Source organism: Bufo gargarizans, chromosome 4 (genome assembly GCF_014858855.1).
Source record: "Bufo gargarizans isolate SCDJY-AF-19 chromosome 4, ASM1485885v1, whole genome shotgun sequence".
Taxonomy (NCBI): domain Eukaryota; kingdom Metazoa; phylum Chordata; class Amphibia; order Anura; family Bufonidae; genus Bufo; species Bufo gargarizans.
Genome location: NC_058083.1, coordinates 195,665,955 through 195,690,550, shown reverse-complemented (window position 1 = coordinate 195,690,550; position 24,596 = coordinate 195,665,955). Strand labels below are relative to the sequence as shown.

The following is a 24,596-nucleotide window of genomic DNA, read 5'->3' as shown; positions in this document are numbered from 1 at the left end:
TAACATTGCATTCATTGGTCACATGGCCTATTTTCTGGGAGGCAGACCCTAACGATCAGATATTGATGACCTATCCTGAGGATAGCTCATCAATATTGAACTACTGGAAAAACCCTTTGCAGCTATTTCATGTTTGTGATCCGTTATGTCCGAGATCTTCATAAATTACCTTTGTAGTATATTTGAAGAGATAATGAATGTACTCATAGTTATTTCATTTCTACTTCTAGAAGCTGAGAAGACCCCTAAGTTCTGGAATGATAAATCCAGGGAAACTTTGGCAGCTGCAATTAATCTGACTCCAAATGTCAACAAGGCCAAGAATCTCATTATGTTTCTAGGAGATGGTAAGCTATCACCAGGCTCGGGATGGCCAAACAGGTGTTTTTAGTGGTGGGAATTTCTATAGGATATATAAGGTTCTCCTGTGAAATACTGTTCAAAAAAGAATTTTAAGAAGTGCATTGGTTGCCCCTCATTATAACTAGATGGCCCTGCTGGCAGAATTGTACAATACAATTTGGATTTGAATTTAGAAATCTTGTTTATATAAACTTTCTTTAATGTAGTTGGCTGAAACGGTTAAAATTTCATTATAAAATGTAATTATAACCAACTTCTGTGCAGGATTACAGAAGATGACAGTTTTCACTGCTATTTAGTGCTTGGACGCTTCTGTCTCCCTTTTATTGCTGCAAAAGAAACAAAGCTTACAATTGCAATGTGCGCCGACCCTCTCGCGCATCCCAGGTGTAGTAGGAATGCCGAGTGGTGTAATGCGGCCTAAATGTCTCTTTATGTGTGTCACGGTGCTCCTACCTGGATACTGCTGGAACCCAGGCTTTGGCTCTGAAGCAATACAAAGGGGGAATACTTTATTGATTTGAAAGAAAGATTAGGTCCAGACCATGTATGTAGTTGAACAGCAGCTTTACTCGAATAAACTTTCATCCAAACGATTTGCAGGCTTTGTCTTGGTTCCAGCAGGCTTTAGCATAAACTAGCAGGCTTTCTCAAAAACTCTGCTTGCTTTCTCTCTCTCTGCTGTACTCAAAGGCTTGCTTAAAACTCTTCTTTACTTCTTTAAGCTGCTCTAAATTCTGCTTAAGTCTGGTTACTGTACTTTACAACTGTTCGGGTATCCTTGGATGGGGTGCCGTCGACTGTTTTTCCCCTCCTGACACTCAGCCGAAGAACTCTTCCTCTTGCTGATTTCTCTTATGGTGGCCCAAGAACTATTCCTCTGGCCCCTATGGCTTCCAGATATCTTTCTTCATGGCTAGCAGAGCTTAGGGTGCTCTGTCTGGCTTAGCGTGCCCCTCCTCTCCTGTCTAGAATTCTACGCCAACTCTAACTAACTAGAAACTTACGCCCCACCCTTACGTCAGGAAGCAGGATTCGTCCACTTCTGCCCAAAGGGAGGGGGGGGGGGGTGGAATGGTAAGTTCCATTCTATCTAATTATAGCTTTGCCATCTACGCTGCCATCTGCTCTGAGCATGTCTAGTCCTGTCAATCAAGGGGGGTGGCAGTATGCAGAGCACAGGGGGTGTTACAAAGCAATGCTGAAAGGATTCAGCCCTGCCTCGTGGTGGTCCAACTTCTCATTTGCATAATAATACATATGCAGATATCTCTGAATCTGTTTAGCATACAGACAAAAGAAAGGTAAAGTTTTAATCAGCAGGGTGAGCCCTCCCAAGCAGTATGACTGCCCAGCTTCGTCGGAAACAACATAGACCAGTCACATACTAGGGCAGACAGCAGGGGCGTTGCTAGGGTCTCAAAAGATCCGGGGCACAAGCCCCAATAAATATGTCCCCCCCCCCCCGCACTATGCTGTACTTGCTATACAGCGGCACTTACCTGTCACATCCAGGGCCTCCAGGTGACGTCTCCTCTCTGTCATCATCTTCTCCACTTGGTCTGGACAACTTCTCTCAGCCGCCTCGTCTCTGCAGAGTGTGACACACAGACATCTTAGCTTCCTCACATTCTATCATTATCCCCCAACTGGAGTCCCCACAGTGTTATCCTGCTGCTTGCTATGCCAAAACCTCAACCCCCCCCCCAATACCCCCAAATACTATCCTAAAGAAACAATACTTCCCCCCATAGTAATAGTGCTCCTCATAGTCCTACCAATAGTAATTCCCTTCTAGAAAGCCCTCGTTAGTAACACTGCCCCAACCGTGATAATGCTCCTCAACAATGCCCCCATTATTAGAAGAGCCCTCCCATATTAATAATACCCTCACAGAGTCCCCAGTAGAAATAAGGCCCCCTATTGTTCCCCCAGTGGTGATAAAGCTCGCTACAGACCCCTCAGTAGTAATAAGACCCCCATAGTGCGATTAGTAGAAATAAGGCGGATCTATAAGACCCTCCTATAGAGCCCCCAGTAGTAATAAGACCGCCTATAATGTCCCCTGGATCTGCAGTGCCCCCTGCAGTTATAATCCCCCTCCACCATACCGTCCCATGTAAATAACATCACCTCTTCCCCAGCCGCCTCCAACGCACAATCCCATGTAAACATCACCCCCTAAGGCTACTTTCACACTTGCGTTCGTGCAGATCTGTCCTGTACTTGTACAGGATGGATCCGCACCGATATAATACAAACTAATGCATCCGTTCAGGACCGATCCGTTTGTATTAGATTTGAATTTCTAAGTCCCAATACGGATCCGTCCTGACTTACATTAAAAGTCAATGGGGGACGGATCCGTTTACAATTGCACCATTTTGTGTCAATGCAAAGAGATCCGTCCCTATTGACTTACATTGTAAGTCAGGACGGATCAGTTTGGCTCCGCAAGGCCATGCGGACACAAAAACGCTGCTTGCAGCATTTTGGGGTTCGCCTCCAAAATGGAACGGGGGGCCGTACGGAGCCGAACGAGTGCATTCTAAATGGATCCGCATCCATTCAGAAAGCATTGGGGTTAAACTGATGCATTTGGGGCTGCTTGTGAGAGACCTGAAACGGATCTCACAAGCGGATCACCAAACGCAAGTGTGAACGTAGCCTAAACCAGTGTTTCCCAACCAGTGTGCCTCCAGCTGTTGCAAAACTACAACTCCCAGCATGCCCGCACAGCCAAAGGCTGTCCAGGCATGCTGGGAGTTGTAGTTTTGCGACAGCTGGAGGCACACTGGTTGGGAAACACGGGCCTAAACATTAAGTCCCATGTACATAAACATCATTCCCCCCCACCATCCACTTTCCATATACAGTCCCATGTAAATAACATCACTCCCTCCCCCAGCCACCTCAAGCACACAGTTCCACGTCAATAACATCCCTCCCTTCAGCCCTAACATACATCCCAGTTAAATAACTACAACTCCCAGCATTGCTCTGCCTCTCCCTTCACTTACCTCTCCTGTACAGACATCACCATTAGGCTCCTTCTCCTCTTCACTCCGGTCCAATCCTGCACTGGTCACATGATGGTGACATCATCCAGGTCATCCTATCACAGCCTGTTTTGCTGATCACATGACCTGTGATGTCACCAAAGGTCCTTCACCTCTTCCCAGTGTAAGATTCAATTGTATTGCCGTTCTGTGTACGGTAATACAGTTGTATCTAGCAGGCAGGCAGGACATTCGGGGCATGGGACAAAACATCCGGGGCCCAGGCCCCGAATGTTTTAACCTAGCGACGCCCCTGGCAGACAGACCAATGTATAGCAAGAAATGTTCCTACGCGTTTCACTGGCTATACGCCAGTTCATCGGGGGACCAACCAATACCAGGACTACAAACAGGAGAAAACAAACAGTATGTGCCTGTTTCAGCCTAAATTACCGGCTGTAGCAAGTAAAAGACAATCCTGTGAGTATAACAGAGTTTACTTAGCTTGCCAAGTTGTTTGTGTCCTGGGTCCGCTCCTCTCCTGCGTGTGGCATATTACAACAGTACGGTGGCTCAGTGGTTAGCGCTGGGGTCCTAGGTTCATATCTTACCAAGGACAACATCTGCATGGAGTTTGTATGTTCTCCCCGTGTTTGTGTAGGTTTCTTCCCACACTCCATAGACATACTGATAGGGAACTTAGATTGTAAGGGGACAGTGTGATGCTAATATCTGTAAGGCACTGAGGGCTATAGTAGTGCTATATAAGTGCATGAAATAAATAACATAGTGCATCTCTATATATTGTGTCTAATTCCAGGGATGGGTGTGACCACAATTACTGCAGCCCGTATATACCAAGGACAACTAGCAGGACAGCCTGGAGAAGAGAATGTACTAGAGATGGAAAAGTTTCCACATATAGCTCTCTCAAAGGTGAGGATGGTCATCATGAGAAATACACTACAATATTCATAATTTTACTAGCAAAACCACACAACAAAAAAAATTATAATTCTGTGTATTATTGATTTACATGGCACCAGAATCTTTTCTGCTGTTAAGCCCCTGCTTACATCTGCAGATTCCTGCCAGTAGAGTGGTCAACTCAGTACCAGAGAAGTAAAAGGGCAAAACAGAAGTCAGTCCTATAAACAGTCAAGAAGTCAGGTACCATCACTCAAACAAGGGTTAATCCAGAAGGCAGGATCAGAATAATGGGTTATCCACAGTAACCTAACAAATACTGAACCAAAAAGGAAGCTCAGCAGCTGGCGAATAGTCCTGGAGAAAGCTGGAGGAAAATGAACTCTTAAGGCCCCTTTCACACGGGCGTGCATCGCCGCATCCCAAGACCTATTACATTAGTATTTTTATTTCTACAGAGCTGTGTGAGGGCTTAAGTTTTGCAGGACACCTTGTCGTTTTCATTGGTATCATTTTGGGGTATATAACACTTTTTGATTGCTTTTTAATATTTTTTTTTGTATGGTGAATAAGTAACAAAAAGAAGCCATTTTATTTGCTATTTTTTACATTGAAAAGCATTTTTCCAATGTGAAAAGTAGTGTATTTATTTTTACTTGGATTTTTTTTTATCAAAGCTTTTTAACTTTTTTAAAACTATTTAATATTCCCACAAAGGGATTATAATAGACAATCTTTTGATTGCTTCTAAATACATTGCACTATTCAAGCAGAGGTAGATGGGAGACAGCAGGAGTCTACTTCCTTTGTATCTGCATACATGCCGCGGGTCCAATTGCCAGCAGCATGTAAGGAGTTAAATGGCCCAGACTGGTGCTTCTACCGGTCTGGGCCTGTTAAAGCAGAAATGTGGATCTCATGTCAGAGCCAAGCACCCACTCTCCTCTGCACAGGAGACCCTTGTAGCGATTAGCCTAAGCCCCTTAGTGATTGTTGTAATAAGGCATATTGATGGTCACTAAGGGGTTAAGTGATACAATGAATTTAGCAGCTATTTATCATTTCTTAGTCACCAAGAATCAGATACTTCTTTTAGCAGTTACCCAAATCTCAAATATATCTGCTCCTAACCCCTGTGAATTCCCTTTCATGTTTATTTTAATCACTTATATATGACTGCTGCAATATTATTCTTTATGTTCCTTCTAGGTATACAATGTAGATGCACAGGTCCCTGACAGTGCGGGTACAGGTACAGCCTATTTGTGTGGTGTAAAAGCCAATTCTGGGACCCTGGGTGTGAGCGCAGCTGCAACATATGAAGTTTGTACAAGTGCCAATGGCAATGAAGTGGAATCCATACTTCACAGAGCTAAATTAGCAGGTGAGATATTATTTCCATTCATGACTAACCATACAATTCTTAGCCTCCACTTTTTCTCTGTAGGTTTAGTACTAACACATCTCATCTGTTTACAATAAAACCCCAATTCCAGAAAAGTTCAGATGCCATGTAAAATGTAAATAAAAACAGAATGACAGCGAAGACTTTGAATATCTCACCATCTACAGTACATAATACCATCAAAAGATTCAGAGGATCTGGAGGAATCCATTGTCACAGTCCCGCCAGTGACAGGGACTAGAAGATCGAGGAGACTGGCTGCTTGTGATTGACAGCCTCTAGGGTTTCACTTTTCTGTGTTGTTGCTGGGGAAGACCACACCTCTTGTCTTTAAGTGGTCATCCCTTCTCCTCTGTTCTGTCTTGCCTCACCCATCATGCTATGTGGTTGATAGCTCCTTGTTTGTAGAAATCCTGGTGTTGGTTCTCTCTGAGTTACTGCTCGCCCGCATACTTTTGGAAGTTAAGTTTATCTTCTGTGTTGTTTGTTGTTTTTCCCCACCTTCTGATATTAGGCCTGAGGGGGTCTCCTATTCCTTTATTTGGGAAGGAATAGGCCATCCGTTGTCCTGACTCTATCTGCAGGGCACTGTTAAGGTGAGATAGTGTTTAGGTTCCTGTGTATGAACATTCCTGCCATCAGGGTCTGTTCATACAGATAAAAGTCAGGGCTCGGTGTAGGGACTCACTAGGTGTGACCATTTCCCTTTCACTAGGTTCCAGGCCTAATACCTTTTCCCTTCACTTCTGTGTTCAGTGTGGAGTGTATTTACCACACTGCGCTGTGACATTATCAACCGCCGTAAACTGTCATTTTTGTCTGTGTCAGTGAGGCTATGGATCCTATCGCTGCCCTGGCTGGACAATTGCAAGGTCTGTCTTTGGAGGTAGCTGACCTCCGCACAAAGATCCAGGGATCACAGGCTGCTGGTGTCAGTAGCACTTACCAGGCCTCTCCTGAACCTAAGGTTGCACTTCCGGAGAGGTTTTCAAGGGGGGGGGGGCGGAGAATGACAACTTCATTCGGTTCAGAGAGTCGTGTAAATTGTACCATTAAGTTACGCCCGCTCTCATCTGGTAATGAGAGTCAAAGAGTTGGTATTATTATTTTATTGCCTAAAGGGGACACTCAGTCATGGACTTTTTCTCTGCCGACCGGATCACAGTCCCTCCGGTCGGTAGATACATTTTCAGAGCTCTAGGTCTTATGTATGATGACCCGAATCGGATCTCCCTGGCCGAGACCAAGTTACGTGGTTTACGGCAGAGAGAGCGCTCTGAATTTAGGAGATGGGCTATGGGCTATGGATACGTGGTTGACAAGTGCATTAGAGAAAAATATTTTGGCGTTCGCAATAGACTCCACACCACTTACTCAGAAATGTTTGTCACAGATGGTGCAGGACATCCGTTTAAGAGTCTGTGATTTTCATCAGGAATCAGTTTCATGTTTTGTGCTGGAGGGTCTGCCTGATACATTGGTTCTGGGTTTACCATGGTTGAGCAAATATAATCCTACCATTGACTGGCAAGCAAGACAGATTCTCGATTGGAGAGATTATTGCATGGACAACTGTCTTAAGACATCTCTTTCTGTCTTGACCACTAACGCTACTCCCTCTTTCATTTCAGATTTTTCTGATGTATTTTCTGTGAGTAGTTTGCCAGGGGTTACCCCGATTTTTCTATCAATCTTATTCCCGGAGCGGAGTTGCCCAAATCTAGGTTATATAACCACTCTAAACCACTCTGAGACCTTCAAAATCTCGATTGGCAGCAGGGTTTTTCTTTGTAAAGAAGAAATATGGAATCCTTAGGCCATACCTGGACTTCCGTGAGCTCAATCGTATTACAGTCCGTGATCCGTACCCCCTTCCTTTGATTCCTGACTTGTTTAATAAAATTGTTGGTGCCAAAGTGTTCTCCAAGTTGTACCTTAGGGGGGGCATATAATCTGGTCAGGATCAAGGAGAGGGATGAGTGGAAGACGGCGTTTAATACCCCAGAGGGTCAATTTGATAGTCTGGTCATGCCGTTTGGATTAACTAATGCTCCCGCAGTTTTTCAGCATTTTGTTAATGATACCTTTCATCATCTGGTGGGGAGGTTTGTGGTTGTGTATCTGGTTGACATACTCATTTATTCTCCAGATATGAAGACTCATCAGCAGGGGCGTACATAGAAATCACTGGGCCCCATAGCAAGCATCTGAATTGGGCCCCCTAACACCACCCACTATCCACCCCTGGCCCGTCCTGGCTCCTCCCATGCCACACCCCCATTAAAGAGTCCCTAATGCCCCCCAAAATGCCCGGGGGGAAGGAGTAGGAGAGCACACTGTCCACTATGAACCCCCTAAACCCTTAATGCCCCCCAAAATGCTCAGGACAGTGTGCGTTCCTTCTACTTCTCTTCCCCCTGGGCATTTTGGGGTAATGGAGGCATAAGGGGGGCTCATAGAGGATTCAGGGGGGAGGCTTATACAGGACAGAGTAGGAGGAAAGCAGACTGTCCTCTATGAGCCCCCCAAACCCTTAATGCCCCCCAAAATGCTCAGGACAGTGTGCTTTCCTTCTACTCCTCCCCCCCTGGCATTTTGGGGGGCATTAGGGGTTGAGGGGCTCATAGAGGACTCGGGGGGGGGGGGGAGGCTCATAGAGGACAGTGTGCTTTCCTCCTACTCTTCCCCAAACCTGGACATTTTGGGGTAATGGGGGCATTAGGGGGGCTCATAGAGGATTCAGGGGGGGGGGCTCATACAGGAAAGAGTAGGAGGAAAGGCGGGACATCATATAAGGATTTCTTGGTCTGCGGGTATCTGGTCATATAATACTAGAGCCTAGGGTTTCATCTGAAGAGCACAGTTAATACATGAACTCTCCACATGGGTAATGGCGTACTACATGCAGCATATGGGCCGAGCTCCCTGCAGTGACAGGCAAGGGGGCACATTGTAAAGAAGTAACAGATATCACCCTGCCCCCCAGAGATTTGTAAACTAACACGGGCCTCAGGCAGCATAATATATAATATAGTCATAGTCATAGTCGGCCGGGCCAGGCACTGCTGCAGGGAGTGCAGCCGGCAGTGACATGCAGGACGAACAAACGGTACTTGTTCTGAGTGACTTACTTCAGGCCAGCCAGGGACACACCCGGTGCTTCAGAATCTTCCTCTTTGTCTCCTCAGCTCAGGCACTCTGGCGACGGCGAAGTTCGAGCAGATTCTCCCGCCCCCTTGCACCACTGGCCAATCAGCAGCTGCCTCAACAGAGTTGCCTTGTGCTGATTGGCCAGCGGCTCGAGCGCTACATGCAGGCTGGTTTGATCCTGATTCCGCGTCAGCAGACTGTCAGGATCAGGTCAGGAGGAGGTCAGGTCAGGATCAGGTCAAAAGGGGGGGGGGGGGGGGGCGGCTTGGCGGCGATAGCGGAAGATGAATTGGGGCTGGAGAAAAGCAGCCGCATAGCCGACTGCAGGTCATGAGTGGGCGGGGCCAAATAGTGTGGGCGGGGCCTTCGCTGCGCTACGGGCCTCCCAGTGCCGCAGGCCCCATAGCAGTGGCGTGGTCTGCCTCTATGGGCGGTACGCCACTGCTCATCAGGCTCATGTGAGACAGGTTTTGCAGATCCTAAGAGAGAATACATTGTATGCTAAGATGGAGTAGTGTGTATTTGCAGTTCAGGAAGTGCAATTCCTGGGTTACCTACTTTTCATCTTCAGGTTTTCATATGGTTCCAGAGAAGGTCCATGCTGTGTTGGACTGGGATCGACCCGAAAATCTGAAAGCGTTTATTCGGTTTTTGGGATTCACCAACTACTACCGTAAATTTATTTTGAACTACTCGACTGTGGTGAAACCTTTGACGGACATGACTAAGAAAGGTTCTGATGTCTCAGTCTGGTCTGATGCGGCATTACAAGCCTTTTCAATGGTGAAGGAATGTTTTGCTTCTGCTCCTATACTGGTGCAACCTGATGTGTCACATCCATTCATTGTGGAAGTTGACGCATCCAAGGTATGGTTAGGAGCAGTTTTGTAGCAGGGTCTTTTACCTAGTAAATGGCGCCCATGTGCTTTCTTCTCTCAGAAATTCTTGGCTGCAGAGAGGAATTATGACGTGGGTAATAGAGAGTTGCTAGCCATTAAGTTAGCTTTTGAGGAGTGGTGTCATTGGTTGGAAGGAGCAATTCATCCTAGTACTGTGTTTACTGACCACAAAAATCTGGCTTACCTGGAGTCGGCTAAACCACTGAACCCAAGGCAGGCCAGGTTGTTTTTCACCAGATTTAATTTCATCGTCACCTATCGCCCTGGAGTTAAGAATGTCAAGGCTGATGCTTTGTCACGAAGCTTACCTGGGGGGGGTGATTCGGCAGATCCTGGTCCGATATTGTCCGAAGGGGTAGTTATATCCCCCCTATATCCTGACCTTGACGCAGAGGTGTTGGAGGCCCAGGGAGATGCACCAGATTCTTGTCCTCCAGGAAGTTGTTTGTTCCTTCTGAATTGCGTCACAAGGTGTTTGAGGAACATCACTGTATGGTTCTCACAGGACACCCTGGGAGCAGATCCACTGTTGATCTCATCTCTCGTAGATTCTGGTGGCCCGGGTTGCGTAAGAGTGTTGAGGACTATGTGTCTGCTACTTGTGCTTGTGCTAAGGTGACACATACTCGGCCTTCCGATCTTTACTTCTGTTGCCCATCCCGTCCATACCTTGGACTCATTTGTCCGTGGATTTTATCACAGATTTGCCTAATTCTTCAGGAAAAACTGTGATTTTGGTGGTTGTTGATCACTTTAATAATATGGCGCACTTTATAGCATTGCCAGGTCTACCTAATGTTAAAACTCTTGCACAAGCGTTTGTTGAAAACATTGTGAAATTACATGGTATTCCTTCTGATGTGGTGTCTGATAGGGGGACTAAGTTTGTTTCCAAATTCTGAAAGGCATTTTGTACTCATCTGGGGGTACAATTGTCCTTCTCTTCGGCCTTTCATCCTCAGTCGAACGGACAGACTGAACGCACTAACCAGAATCTCGAGACTTATTTGAGATGTTTTGTCTCGGAGAACCAAGAGGAGTGGTCTTCATTTTTGTTTTTAGCCGAATTTGCCATAAATAACCGTAGACAGGAGTTCACTGATAAGTCGTCGTTTTTGGGGGCATATGGGTTCCACCCGCAATTTGGCACATTTTCAAGTACGGGTTGCCTTTCGTCTTGAACTCCCTCCGGCTTTGAAGATTCATAATGTGTTCCATAAGTCGTTAAAGAAATATGTCCTCCTTCCCTTCCACTCCCTGTCATGGTGGACGGTAATCTAGAATTTCAAATAGCCAGGATAGTGGACTCCCGAATACTCCGTATCTCATTTACTGGAAGGGTTATGGACCAGAGGAGAGGATGTGGGTTCCAGCAGCCGACGTTAATACTAATCGTCTTGTGAAAGCTTTTCACAGGGCCCATCTGTATAAAGACCGGAGGCCACCCGTAGAAGGGAGAATACTGTCAAGGTCCCGCCTGTGACAGGGACTAGAAGATCAAGGAGACTGTCTGCACGTGATTGACAGCCTCTTAGGTTTCACTTTTCTGTGTTGTTGCTGGGGATGACCACACCTCTTGTCTCAGGTGTAGCTTAAGTGGTCATTCCTTCTCCTCTATTTAGTCTTGCCCTACCCATCATGCTCTGCGGTTGATAGCTCCTTGTTTGTTGAAGTCCTGGCGTTCGTTCTCTCTGAGTTCCTGCTCATCCGCATACTTTTGGAAGTTAAGTTTATCTTCTATGTTGTTTGTTGTTTTTCCCCACCTTCTGATATTAGGCCTGAGGGGGTATCCTATTCCTTCATCTGGGAAGGAATAGGCCATTCGTGTCCTGACACTATCTGCAGGGCCCTGTTAAGGTGAGATAGTGTTTAGGTTCCTGCATATGAACATTCCTACCATCGGGGTCTGTTCATACTGATAGCAGTCAGGGCTCGGTGTAGGGACTCACTAGGTGTGACCATTTCCCTTTCCCTAGGTTCCAGGCCTAATATATTTTCCCTTCTGTGTTCAGTGTGGAGTGTATTTACCACAATGCGCTGTGACATCCATGTGCACAAGTGACAAGGCCAGCAGTCAATATTGGATACTGGTGATCTATGGGCCCTCTGGCAGCACTATATTAAAAACAGGCATGATTCTGTACTATAAATCACTGCATGGGTTCAGGATGCAATTCCAGAAATCATTCTCTGAACGCCAAGCAATTCACAAATGCAAGCTAAAGAAGAAGAGAAATGTCAACATGATCCAGAAACGCTTCTGTCTTCTCTGGATCAAAGCTCATTTAAAATGGACTGAGGCAAAATGGAAAACTGAGTCGCAAATGAAGAGTCCAGGTACTGGACTGACCTGCCTGCAGACCAAACCTTTCATTAAGAAAAATCCGATAAAGAAGACACAGGACTGTTGAGTAGCTAGAATCCTACATCAGACAATAACGGGACAACATTCATCAACCAAAGCTCCAGCATCTTGTCTCCACAGAAATTTACAGACTGTTAAAAGAAGAGGGCATGCTACACAATGGTAGACATGGCACTGTCCCAACTTTTTTGGGATGTGTTCCTGCTATCAAGTTATACATGAGTTATTTTTCCATGAAAGGAGAAGAATAGGGAAGTACCACAACCCCCATTAAGCATCCAGCATTTATTATACTTACAAAATTGATAAAATCACAAGCATGTAGCAAAGATTAAAAGCTGTTTTACTGTCATATGCCCCTGATGAAGCTGAGGTGAAGCCCGGGTCATGCACATGATGAGAAACCAGCTTTTAATCTTTGATACATTTGTGATTTTATCAATTTAATAAATGCTGGATGCTTAATAGTGGTTGATGTACTTCATATTCGCTGCTCCTTTCTCTGCTTAATACAGGGAAATTTGAAACGGAGATTTGATTGGAGTCTACATTGTGCAGAGCAGTGATTACTACTCTAGAGAAAAATCTTACAACTTTTCATGAAACTTGGATTGGTTTGGCCTATTCCTGCTTATTGAGAGCAGCGTGGTTTTCTTTGGCTCAGAATTTTATTTGGTGTAAACTGAACCCACTTCAACAGAAACCTGCAGCGCTCATCATAGGATTTATAATTTAGAATTTGTATTTTATTTGACATAGGGAAGTAGGTCCATTCACAAACCAACAGGTGTGAACCCACTGTGCCACGTGTCCTACCTCCCCTAAGACGTTGTCTAAGTGAACCCCTCTATTCTTCACAGTACCCCTGATGGTAGGGATAGACTTTCCTGAGCGGAACACCAAATCGCTACCTTGAGTAGGATAGGCACACAAGGCAGCTGGTCCAGGAAGTACCTGAGAAAGGTACCAGAAGTACAAGCGTAGTCAGGCAGGCAGAGTCGTTACCAGGAGCAACAGTGCAGGACCGAAGGATGAGGCAGAGGCGTAGTCAGACAGGCAAAAGGTCAGGGCAGGTGGCACAGTTACAGGTCAGGCAATTCGGGGTGGCAACAGGAGAGTTAAGGCAAGCAGGCAGGAACCTTGACAGTTAGCAGAATCCAGGAACAAAGTACAAGTCAGGAACACACGTGAGTATCGGGATCTTTAGCAAAACATAAGGACACTGAGGCATCTGGGAAGGGGACTAAGCCACTTATATATGCGCATAAGGGCTAGGATTGGTCAGCAAGGTCGCATGACCTAACCCATAAAACCCAGGAAGTGACGCGCACCGGCCCTTAAGGAAGTGCTGCAAAAAACAGCAGCAAGCAGGCTGTGGCCAGGGCTGAGAACCACAGCACCTACACGAACAGGGCCCAGAGCTGCAGCAGTGAATGGGAAGCTCTGGCCACAGATCACCACTGAGCACGGTGCACGGGACCGCGGTGGTAAGCAGGGGAACAGCGGCGCACAGCAGCCGCTGTTACAGGTACATGGCAATACTAGAAGGGATGTCAGAAAAAGGGGTGTCACTTATGCAACTTTTTTGTTCCACCCAGTAATGTACTTACAGATGTTAAAACACACATTTGGTGAGTTATCACATCTAGTTAACGCGTTATCATTATGACTATGACTCATCCGTATAGTGTACTGAGCACTTTCGAATCTTACAGTAAGGCCTCATGCACACGACAGTTGTTTTGGTTCGCATCTGAGCCGCATGTTTTGCGGCTCGGGTGCGGCCCCGTTCAATTCAATGGGGTTGCAAAAGATGCGAACAACACTCCGTGTGCTGTCTGCATCCGTTGCTCTGTTCCGTAGCCCCGCAAAAAAAATTAAAAAAGTTTCGCGGACAAGAATAGGCATTTCTACAATGGGCCGCCTGTCCCGTTCCGCTAATTGTGGAAAGCACACAGGCAACTTCCGTGTTTTGCGGATCTGCAATTTGCGGACCGCAAAAAACGGAACAGTCGTGTGCATGAGGCCTAATACTATATGAACATTTGCAGAAAAGTTCACTTTAAATGCTATCTACTATATTTAGATTTTTAGAGCTTTTATCCTACCTCTGCCCTTCTTTCCCATTCCCTTCAAGCACCGCATCTTTAATTCTCTACTTTCCTTTCCCTCTCACCTTTCTTTCCATTTCCTCTCTCTTTCTCTTCGCCCCCATCTTTCACTTACCTTATCTTCTCTCCTCCATTTTATTTTAGTTGATATTTGTTGTTACATATTTATTTTTAATAAAATCTTGAATGGTGGGGGTCTGAGTGCTGAGACCTCCACTGATTGCTAGAATGGGAATAGCTCTTTCTCCTTCTGCAGGAGGCGGAAGTTTGACTGATCCACAGACTTTCTATTGGGTCCATCTCTTGCAGTCAGGAGAGAGAACTGTCTGCGCAAGTGCTTCTCTCCCCTCGTTCAAGTGATCGGTGGGGGTCTCAGCACTTGGACCCCCACAGATGAAAACTTTTGATATGTCTCTACTGCTGATGTAACTAATCCATTTTACATTATTTGACAGGTAAATCTGTAGGTATTGTGACAACAACCCGCGTCCAACATGCCTCTCCAGCGGCTGCTTATGCACATAGTGCCAGTCGGAATTGGTACTCTGACAGTGAGATGACCACAACCATGATTAACAATGGCTGCAAGGACATCGCATACCAGCTGGTGCACAACACAGACATTGATGTAATGATAACTACAAAATATGTATTATTAGAATACTTAACTTGGCAACATCCTGATGTATTGTATATTTTAAAGGTAATTCTGGGAGGAGGCCGAGTCTACATGAGTCCAAAGGGGACACCTGATCCAGAATACCCAACCAGCACATCAAACCAGGCTGTTAGAAGAGATGGTCTCAACTTAATTAATCTGTGGTTAAACAAGAGACAGGTAACCTTGACTCCTGGTGCTGGCAGTCTATATAGATCACTTATAAATTTAGGAATCCTGTCCGTTATGGGAACCTTCATACATTACAGACTTGCTGCTCTTATGTAGCATAAAATGCAATGTGTCCATGTTACCACAGCATATGATCTCTAGCAGGTCACCTCATAGATTCACAGCAGTTTTGAAATCTGTGTAGGCAGGTTAACCTCTAAATACAAATTTGGTTAGGCAGAAGTGTAGCTGGATGCCATCGAGAATGTGATAGCGGAACCCTCTAAAAACATATGACTTCACATGATCATATATATGGTAAAGCATCTCCCTAGATATACAGTACTGTAAGCATATTACACACTTAGCTCTCTAAGTTGTTATCATGTCATCGCAGGGCTATTCTGACGAATTAGGGGTACCTCTACATGGAACATAAATTGAGCAGAAAAACGTCACAACTCAGTTTCAAAATATGCAGAGTTAATATGATATTGTTGCTTTTTTGCCACCGATTTCATCGTACACATTCCAAAGGGTGAAAACTGCAATGAAAACCTGTAATGTAAACTGACATGCTGCGGACCTAAAGGGGTTTTACCATCACATACAATGAGGGCATATCGCTAGGGACCCGCACCTACAACGAGAACGGAGCGGGGAAATGAATGGAGGGCGCACTGCGCATTGTGCATGTGCCTAGCGTGTGCTCCAATTCATTTGTATGGGAGCAGCGTTTGATGGTGGAGCAGCGTTTGATGGTGGATGGACCCCGGGAAACCCAGGGTCCTCCAGCCACAGCTCTTCCCGCTCCATTCTCCTATCAGACAATGGGGGCATATCCTAGCGATATGCCCCAATTGTATGTGATGGGAATACCCCTTTAAAATCTACACCATATGTATTTCCATTCAGTTTCTTCATGGATTTGGTACAATCTCGTCCACTTTGCTGCTACTGTAATACTCAGGGGATTTTCTGTCCGCAAAACCTACATGGAAAATCTATAGCATTTTCAACCCATGTACACATACAGTCAGGTCCATAAATATTGGGACAACAACACAATTCTAACATTTTTGGCTCTATACACCACCACAATGGATTTGAAATTAAACTAACAAGATGTGCTTTAACTGCAGACTGTCAGCTTTAATTTGAGGGTATTTACATACAAATCAGGTGAACGGTGTAGGAATTACAACAGTTTGCATATGTGCCTCTCACTTGTTACAGGACCAAAAGTAATGGGACAATTGGCTTCTCAGCTGTTCCATGGCCAGGTGTGTGTTATTCCCTCATTATCCCAACTACAATGAGCAGATAAAAGGTCCAGAGTTAATTTCAAGTGTGCTATTTTCATTTGGAATCTGTTGCTGTCAACTCTCAAGATGAGATCCAAAGAGCTGTCACTATCAATGAAGCAAGCCATCATTAGGCTGAAAAAATAAAACAAACCCATCAGAGAGATATCAAAAACATTAGGCCTGGCCAAAACAACTGTTTGGAACATTCAGCAACACCAAAAGACCCGGAAGACGATGGAAAACAACTGTGGTGGATGGCCAAAGAATTCTTTCCCTGGTGAAGAAAACACCCTTCACAACAGTTGGCCAGATCAAGAACATTCTCCAGGAGGTAGGTGTATGTATGTCAAAGTCAACAATCAAGAGAAGACTTCACCAGAGTGAATACAGAGGGTTCACTACAAGATGTAAACCATTGGTGAGCCTCAAAAACAGGAAGGCCAGATTAGAGTTTGCCAAACGACATCTAAAAAAGCCTTCACAGTTCTGGAACAACATCCTATGGACAGATGAGACCAAGATCAACTTGTACCAGAGTGATGGGAAGAGAAGAGTATGAGAAGGAAAGGAACTGCTCATGATCCTAAGCATACCACCTCATCAATGAAGCATGGTGGTGGTAGTGTCATGGCGTGGGCATGTATGGCTGCCAATGGAACTGGTTCTCTTGTATTTATTGATGATGTGACTGCTGACAAAAGCAGCAGGATGAATTCTGAAGTGTTTCGGGCAATATTATCTGCTCATATTCAGCCAAATGCTTCAGAACTCATTGGATGGCGCTTCACAGTGCAGATGGACAATGACCCAAAGCATACTGCAAAAGCAATCAAAGAGTTTTTTAAGGGAAAGAAGTGGAATGTTATACAATGGCCAAGTCAATCACCTGACCTGAATCCGATTAAGCATACGTTTCACTTGCTGAAGAATAAACTGAAGGGAAAATGCCCCAAGAACAAGCAGAAACTGTAGACAGTTGCAGTAGAGGCCTGGCAGAGCATCACCAGGGATGAAACCCAGAATCTGGTGATGTCTATGCATTCCAGACTTTCCAGGCTGTAATTGACTGTAAAGGATTTACACCCAAATAATAAAAAGTGAAAGTTTGATTTATGATTATTATTCTGTCCCATTACTTTTGATCCCTTAACAAGTGGGAGGCACATATGCAAACTGTTGTAATTCCTTCACCGTTCACCTGATTTGGATGTAAATACCCTCAAATTAAAGCTGACAGGCTGCAGTAAAAGCACATCTTGTTTGTTTCATTTCAAATCCATTGTGGTGGTGTATACAGCCAAAAATGTTAGAATTGTGTCCATGTCCCAATATTTATGGACCTGACTGTAGCTGTTATCCTGGCGGTTTGTGCCCACCATGCTCCTGCTCTCTCCTGAAGTGCACATCTATTACCCTGCCTGTCCCTGTCTGCTGCTGCACTCTCTCTCCTCTTCTTCTAGCCAGCGACACTCCCTGCCGCTGGTGCAGACTGTGACTTCTGCAGACTGAGGCCTGCATGTGCTGCTAGGCCTTCTGGCTTGCCTCCTGCATGCTCACTCTCTCTTGGCTTCTTAGAGGGCCAGCGCATGCACTTGTGTTCCTAGCTAATGGCTGGCTTTTCCTGGGTACTTAAGGTGCCTTCCTTAGTGAGATGGTGCCGGAAATGTAGGTTGTTCTATTGTCCAGTAACCAGCAAAGGTATGCTCTTGTGCCTGACTACCCATGTCCATGGTGAGCTCTTGTGTCTGACTACCCAAGTACCGTACCCAGGACATGAGACATGTCTGTCCTGTCCCAAACTTGGCCGGCTCATTTTGCTCCTTGCCGTCTGTAATGACCTCTGATCTGCTCTTTGGATTTTGCACATACTCACCCTGCCCTTACTTTGGATTGTATTCAATCTGGTTAGTAGGCACACACCCACTGTCTGTTACAATACTGGAATGATGTCTTTGATTATATGTTCCCACGATGGTCTAGATTCAGATTGCCATTATAATTGCTAACACTGTATTGACTATAGCTATTCCCTTGTACTCATAATTCAGAAATCAATAACCACCAACACTGGACAAAAATATAGCCAATAAAAATCGGAAACAGTTTTGGCAATAATTTGTGAGTGACTGATGGCTTATCTCCAGGGTGAACTAAAGATGCTGGTGAATAGTCACTTCACTTGATCCTTCTCTCTGCCACTTCATCTGTTGGGGATAAGTTAAGAGCTTCCCATACACATTAGATTGTCGGCTGAAGACAGCGTTCTCAGCTGGTTTGGCTGATAATACTCTCATGTGTATGGGACCTCAAGTTTTACTTAGTATTAGCAATTCTTACTTACTTAGTGAATCTGCCACATTGTGTGTCTTCCTGGAACCACATTTTACTCTTAATGAAACCAGTTAACATACAAATGTGAGATATTAACTGGACTGAGACAGTTTATTCTTCATACTAGGCATCATTATTTTTTTTCTGACAGGGATCCAAGTATGTGTGGAATAAAAAAGACTTTGATGCAGTGAATGAAAATTCAACTGATTATCTTATGGGTATAGTATCCACTATATTTGTTCTCTACTGGGGAAATAGAAGATTAAAGAAGCAATATATTGTATGTCCTATAAAATGTCATAAACGCCTGATCCTTGGGGCGTTGACCGCTGTGAATCCCAGGAGGTGCATGTATGTCCAGTTGAGAGTTGGCTGAGTATACATTGTCCATCTCTATTAAAGACTGTGAGAGCTATGGACACGCTGATTGTACACCTTTGCCTGATTCTGTTTATCTCACAGACCAGTGTTCTCCAACCTGTGTTTCTCCAGTTATTGGGAAACTATAAGAGCTGCTGGGCAGCTAATGCTGAGTGCATCAACCATAGCAAATTTTATAGCTATAGTCAAAATTTTCAACCATTTTAAACACATTTTTTGGGGGGTTGAAAAGTTGGTTAACTTTTACCAAGCCGCTGACATGTATTTTTGATAGGATTCCCTATATTTAATAATTTTATTCATTTAGATTACTGACACGAATCAGTTTATTTTGGGGTTTCTTTGTAAATTATTTATGTTTTTTTCACAAATTTACTATTTATTCTCTGCTTATATTTATCTAGTGTATATTCATTATATTTTTTTATAGTATTTGTATATTTCCATGTCTTTATTGTGGTTTCTGGACATTTCTAGGATTTCTTTCATTATATGGCTTGAACCTATGTATAACCACCTGTCTTAAGTCAAAAATTTCTGTGTAACATAAGTCATTAAAAATAGGGTGATACCTCAGATAAAGTGCAGTATGGCTGTTGCTCGATGGAACAAAGTCCAGTGGTATCCGTGAAAATAAAAATCAGATATCACATCTACAATATTACAACTGCACCATGTAGGCCTTGCTGGTGACATTACTGTGCCATGCTTCTTGTTTTTCCCCTCTGTTGGGTCTCGACTCATAGATAAAGTAGATTGGGTTTGTAGAAAATAACAGATCTTAACACCTTTATATTTTTAGGTCTTTTTGAGCCCAAAGACATGAAGTATGAACTGAGTCGTGATCCTTCTGCGGACCCTTCCCTTGCCGAGATGACAGAGAAGGCCATCAAGATCCTGAGCAAAAATCCCAATGGCTTCTTTCTGTTTGTAGAAGATGAGTATACAGTGCATGTCACGAATAACTAACTCAGTATAACTAAGATATAAATGTAACTCTTATTGATATACAGTAAAACATCTAGCAAATAACCACTAACCAATCTTGTGCCATAACTACTATGACTACTGCTTAAAAATACACAAAAACTAATGAGCAAGTAAAATTGGAATTGTACTCCCAAAGTATTTATGGGATCTGGCCCATGAAACCCTTTAGGTCAGATTTTGACACCAGAGAATAATAGTTTAAAAATGTAATAACTAATAACACAGTATAAAAAAATGTGTAAAATATATCAAGGATTAAAATCTTTTAAAGAGCTGAAGTCTATGACTTTTAGGATATGCGGATAAACAGAACATGAGTTAAAGGACGTACTGTATCATACATGACGACTACTTTGACCTTTACTCCGAATTTTAAATTTTTTCAAAATTTACAGCACAGAGATGGTGTCCATGTGATATGTTTCTCCTTCACCGATTCACTTGCGCGAATGGTGTTGGAAAATCAGATAGAAATGATGCATGATGTGATTTTCTCTGCATTGCCCAAATCACATGTGTGAATTGCCCAATTGACTGTAATGGGTTGGTGTTCAGTCCATGTGCTATTCGTTCTACACACAAACATCACCCAGAAGGGAAAACTGCTCATCTGAATGGTCCCCAAGGAAAAGAAATACCACTTTTCTGTTAAAGAGAGCATGTCAGCTCTTCTAACATTAAAATTATAGATAGTATATGAGAATACTGGCCATTATTATATAATACTTCGTAAGGTTAATAAGTCTGGGCATATTGAAGTACAATTAAAAAGGATCTGTCCCCTCTCTTTTCATGTCTGTTTTAGCAACTACTTGTATTCCCATTCCACTTGCATACAGGCTGATACTGACCACACTGAATGGATAGTATCAGACTGTGCCAGGGACCCCACCCTCACCCCAACAATAGCACCCAGGTAGACTGTGCTGCAGACTGTTATTTATCATTATATTTCTATAATTGTAATTTATTAATCTACTTCTAGTATGAATAATGGAGGAATGACAAAACAGAGTTATAAGAAAAAATGTTGCTGTATGTGGGATACAAATATTTACTGAAAGGTTATGTTTACAGCATTGTGGGATTAAGATGCAGGGAAGTGTCTCTGATTTCTATCTGTTGATACTAATTGCAGTTTTGAATTGAATTTACGAGGTAGAATTGACCATGGACATCATGATGGGAATGCTAAGAATTCACTGACAGAAGCTGTTGAGTTTGACAAAGCCATCCGTATGGGTGGACAATTGACATCCGATTCTGACACACTGACTGTTGTGACTGCTGACCACTCTCACGTCTTCACGTTTGGCGGCTACACAGACCGTGGCAACAGTATCTTGGGTAATGCATTTAATGAAAGATATTTATTACATTTATTTTGATTTAATTCCCTAATCTAATCTTAAATAAAGAGTTATTTAAAGGGGTTGTCTCCACGGGCATAGCTAAAGGCTCATGGGCCCTGGTGCAAGAGTTCAGCTTGGGGCGCCCCTTCCCTCGGTCTTTGTGGCAAGGGCAGGGTTGCACCTAGCCTTTCTGCTGCCTGAGGCAAAAATTGAAACTGAAAATTCTCAACTTAACTCCTTCCCTCCAGCCCTACTGTTAAAAACATACTTGGAAAACATTACATACAGTGCTACAAAACATACAGGGGAGTGCAGGGCCACATACCTCTATACATCTAGTGATGTCTCCTCTCATGTAGACATTCTCTTTCCTCATCTTCTCCTTACAGACCAGACCCATCCCATCCTGCCACCCCCAATACTGTGTCTGCTGTATACTGCAGAAACAGTCCCCCTGAAAATACCAGCACCCTATTGGCAATAGCAATAACTATTGGCACACAGTGCTCTAAAAAAATAACTGTGCCCAGCAAATAGTGTAAACATAATGGGGGCCATTTACTATTTTGAAATAAGCCTGAATTAGGTGCATTTCAGGTTCAGATGGCTGCACAACGGTCTGTGACTTTGCCCCGCTCACGCCAGTTCTAAAATTGTGGGAGTGGCGTGACCTTTCATCATTTTTTAAGCCTGGTTTAGGTGTAGAAAATGGTCTAAATGTAAGACAGCTAGGAAGCTGTCTTACATTTATAACTGGCGCTGGATGCGTTGAAGTCATGCAGAAGCCTGCACCTCTTCATAACTTTGGCTGATCCAATGCCAGCACACGGCCTTTATTAAGACCGGCGTCTAAAATGTCAGTGTTAATGAATGTACCCTAATGTTCCCCTAAAATAATTGTGCTAAACTGTCCCAGGATACCCACCACAGTAATAGTGCTCTCCAAAGTCCCACCAATAGAAATAATTATCTCCCTGAGTGCATAGTGTTAACAGTGCCCCCAATAGTAATAATGTCACATTGTGCCCATACTAGTAATCATGTTCCCCATAGCCCCTAGTACTAATACTTCTCCTTATAATGTGTGCCACTAGAAAAATACCTCCTAATGTGTGCCAGCACAAAAAATACCCCTATAATGTGCACTAGTACAAAAAATACCCCCTTACCTTTCAGATCAGACACCCATACCAGACCTCAGATTAGACCGACATATCACACCTTATATCAGACCCCCATATCAGATCCTCAAATAAGACCCCAATATCAGAACCTCAGACCCTCCATATCAGATCCTCAGATCAGACCCTCATGTCAAACCTCAGATCAGACCCCCCATCAGACCTCAGATCAGAAACCCTTTAGACCTCTATGTCAGACCCCATATCAGAACTTATATCAGACCCCAGTTTCAGACCTGAGATCAGACCCTCATTAGACCTACATGTTAGACTTCCCGAAATCAGACCTCAGATCAGACCGCCTTTAGAGCTCCATGTGAGACCTCCCAAGTATCAGACCTCAGATCAGACCTTAAACTAAATAAATAAGCTTTCCTCTCCTGCTCTGCTGCTCCTCTCCAGGTGTGGAGGTCTCCCCTGCATTCTCAGCTCCTGGTCTTTTCTGCGTCTGAGCAGCACTATCCCCTGACTGCCTGCAGCATAAGGTCATAGTGCGCGCCTACCTCCTGATGCTGTACGGCGTCAGGACAGTGCAGCGTGGCCTGGAGAAGACGAGAGGAGGGTTGAGTACAGCGCTCGTATCGCTTCACTTCTCCCACCTCCTGAGAATCACAATACATTAGTAATTGCCTTGTATTAACTTTATCTACATGATAAATGTGAGACAACCTTTATAATAACGTCTCTGAATAGTTTGTTATACAAAATGGAGGCAGATCTGTTTTCTGTCCATGTTCACCAGCTGGATCTGTTGACAGTAGACAGCAGTTTGCACAAGCTGAAATTCATTTGTGATAATTGCACAGATTGAAGCAGATTGCTTCTAGGTATCGCATTGCCAATGAGAATAATATGTTGTTTGTAATCTTTGTAGGTTTGGCACCAAATAAAGCCAGTGATATTAAACCTTTCACTAGCCTTTTGTATGGGAATGGACTTGGATTTAAGCTCTCTAGCGGTGTACGGGAGGACATCACCAATACTGATACAGGTATTAAACAGCATGTTAATTATCATCAGTCCATGGATAAAATAAAACAAGCATAGACATTCAAGGAGAAATATTTTGATATATTCTATCCATTTGAACTTTTTTTTGTATTCTATAGTATAATGAGTATGAATATCCTTTTTTTTTTTTATCTCTTTCCCTATCCACAATTTTCGACCTTTGATCTTTTGGGAGCTATGACATTCATTATAACTAAACTGGTTCTTATTTTCTTTCAACAGAAGCCAATAATTACAGACAGCAGGCTGCTGTGCCGCTAGTGTCAGAGACACATGGAGGAGAGGATGTAGCGATCATGGCTAAAGGCCCATTTGCCCATCTTTTTCATGGCATCCATGAACAGAGTTACATTGCCCATGTTATGGCCTTCGCAGCCTGCCTGGAACCCTATACAGATTGTGAAACATTAAGGGCACAATTAACCCCTGAATAGTTTCTGCGGCTTGTGCCACTACTGTAATAATGGGAAAGGGGTATGAAATTAGTGATCTTGGAACATTGCAGATACATATTACCTGTTTGTAATTTTGTGATCATCAATATAAAAAAATGGCTGCATTATAAACTATATAGTCAGTGTCTTTATGAAATTCAGTCATCTTGACATTCTATAAGTTGACTGGTTTCTGCCTCCCTTATAGTTATCTGATAAATGAGGCATTTGTGACATAGTGAACAATCTTGAAACCTTTATTGTTCCAACATTAAAAATGGACTCCAATAATATGGATGGCAGTATACAGTCAACGCGTTTTGGTTATACCACCTTAATTATGACATGTACGTGAGAAAAAAAACTGCTTAAATAGTATATCAGTTACCTCTAAATGAGGTAAATTGATGACAGGTGGAGCATTTCTAGACATGTCTTAAAGAATAATAATGTATATATATATATATATATATATATATAGTAACTTAGTACCATAGTACATAAGGCCGAAAAAATACATTTGTCCATCCAGTTCGGCCTGTCATCCTGCAAGTTGAT

The 24,596-nt window shown here is 43.7% G+C and overlaps 1 protein-coding gene across 1 annotated transcript; it reads left to right on the top strand.

Annotated features, from left to right (window-relative positions):
* Nucleotides 1-316: 316 nt before the first annotated feature.
* On the top strand, nt 317-24,038 carry LOC122935313 (intestinal-type alkaline phosphatase-like). Its single transcript, XM_044291079.1, has 10 exons — nt 317-347; nt 4,183-4,298; nt 5,499-5,673; nt 14,675-14,847; nt 14,923-15,057; nt 18,838-18,907; nt 19,873-20,007; nt 21,216-21,407; nt 23,468-23,584; nt 23,827-24,038. Exons 1-10 carry the CDS (start codon nt 332-334, stop codon nt 24,036-24,038), a joined length of 1,341 nt encoding a protein of 446 aa, XP_044147014.1. The 5' UTR covers nt 317-331.
* The last annotated feature ends 558 nt before the right edge of the window (nt 24,039-24,596 follow it).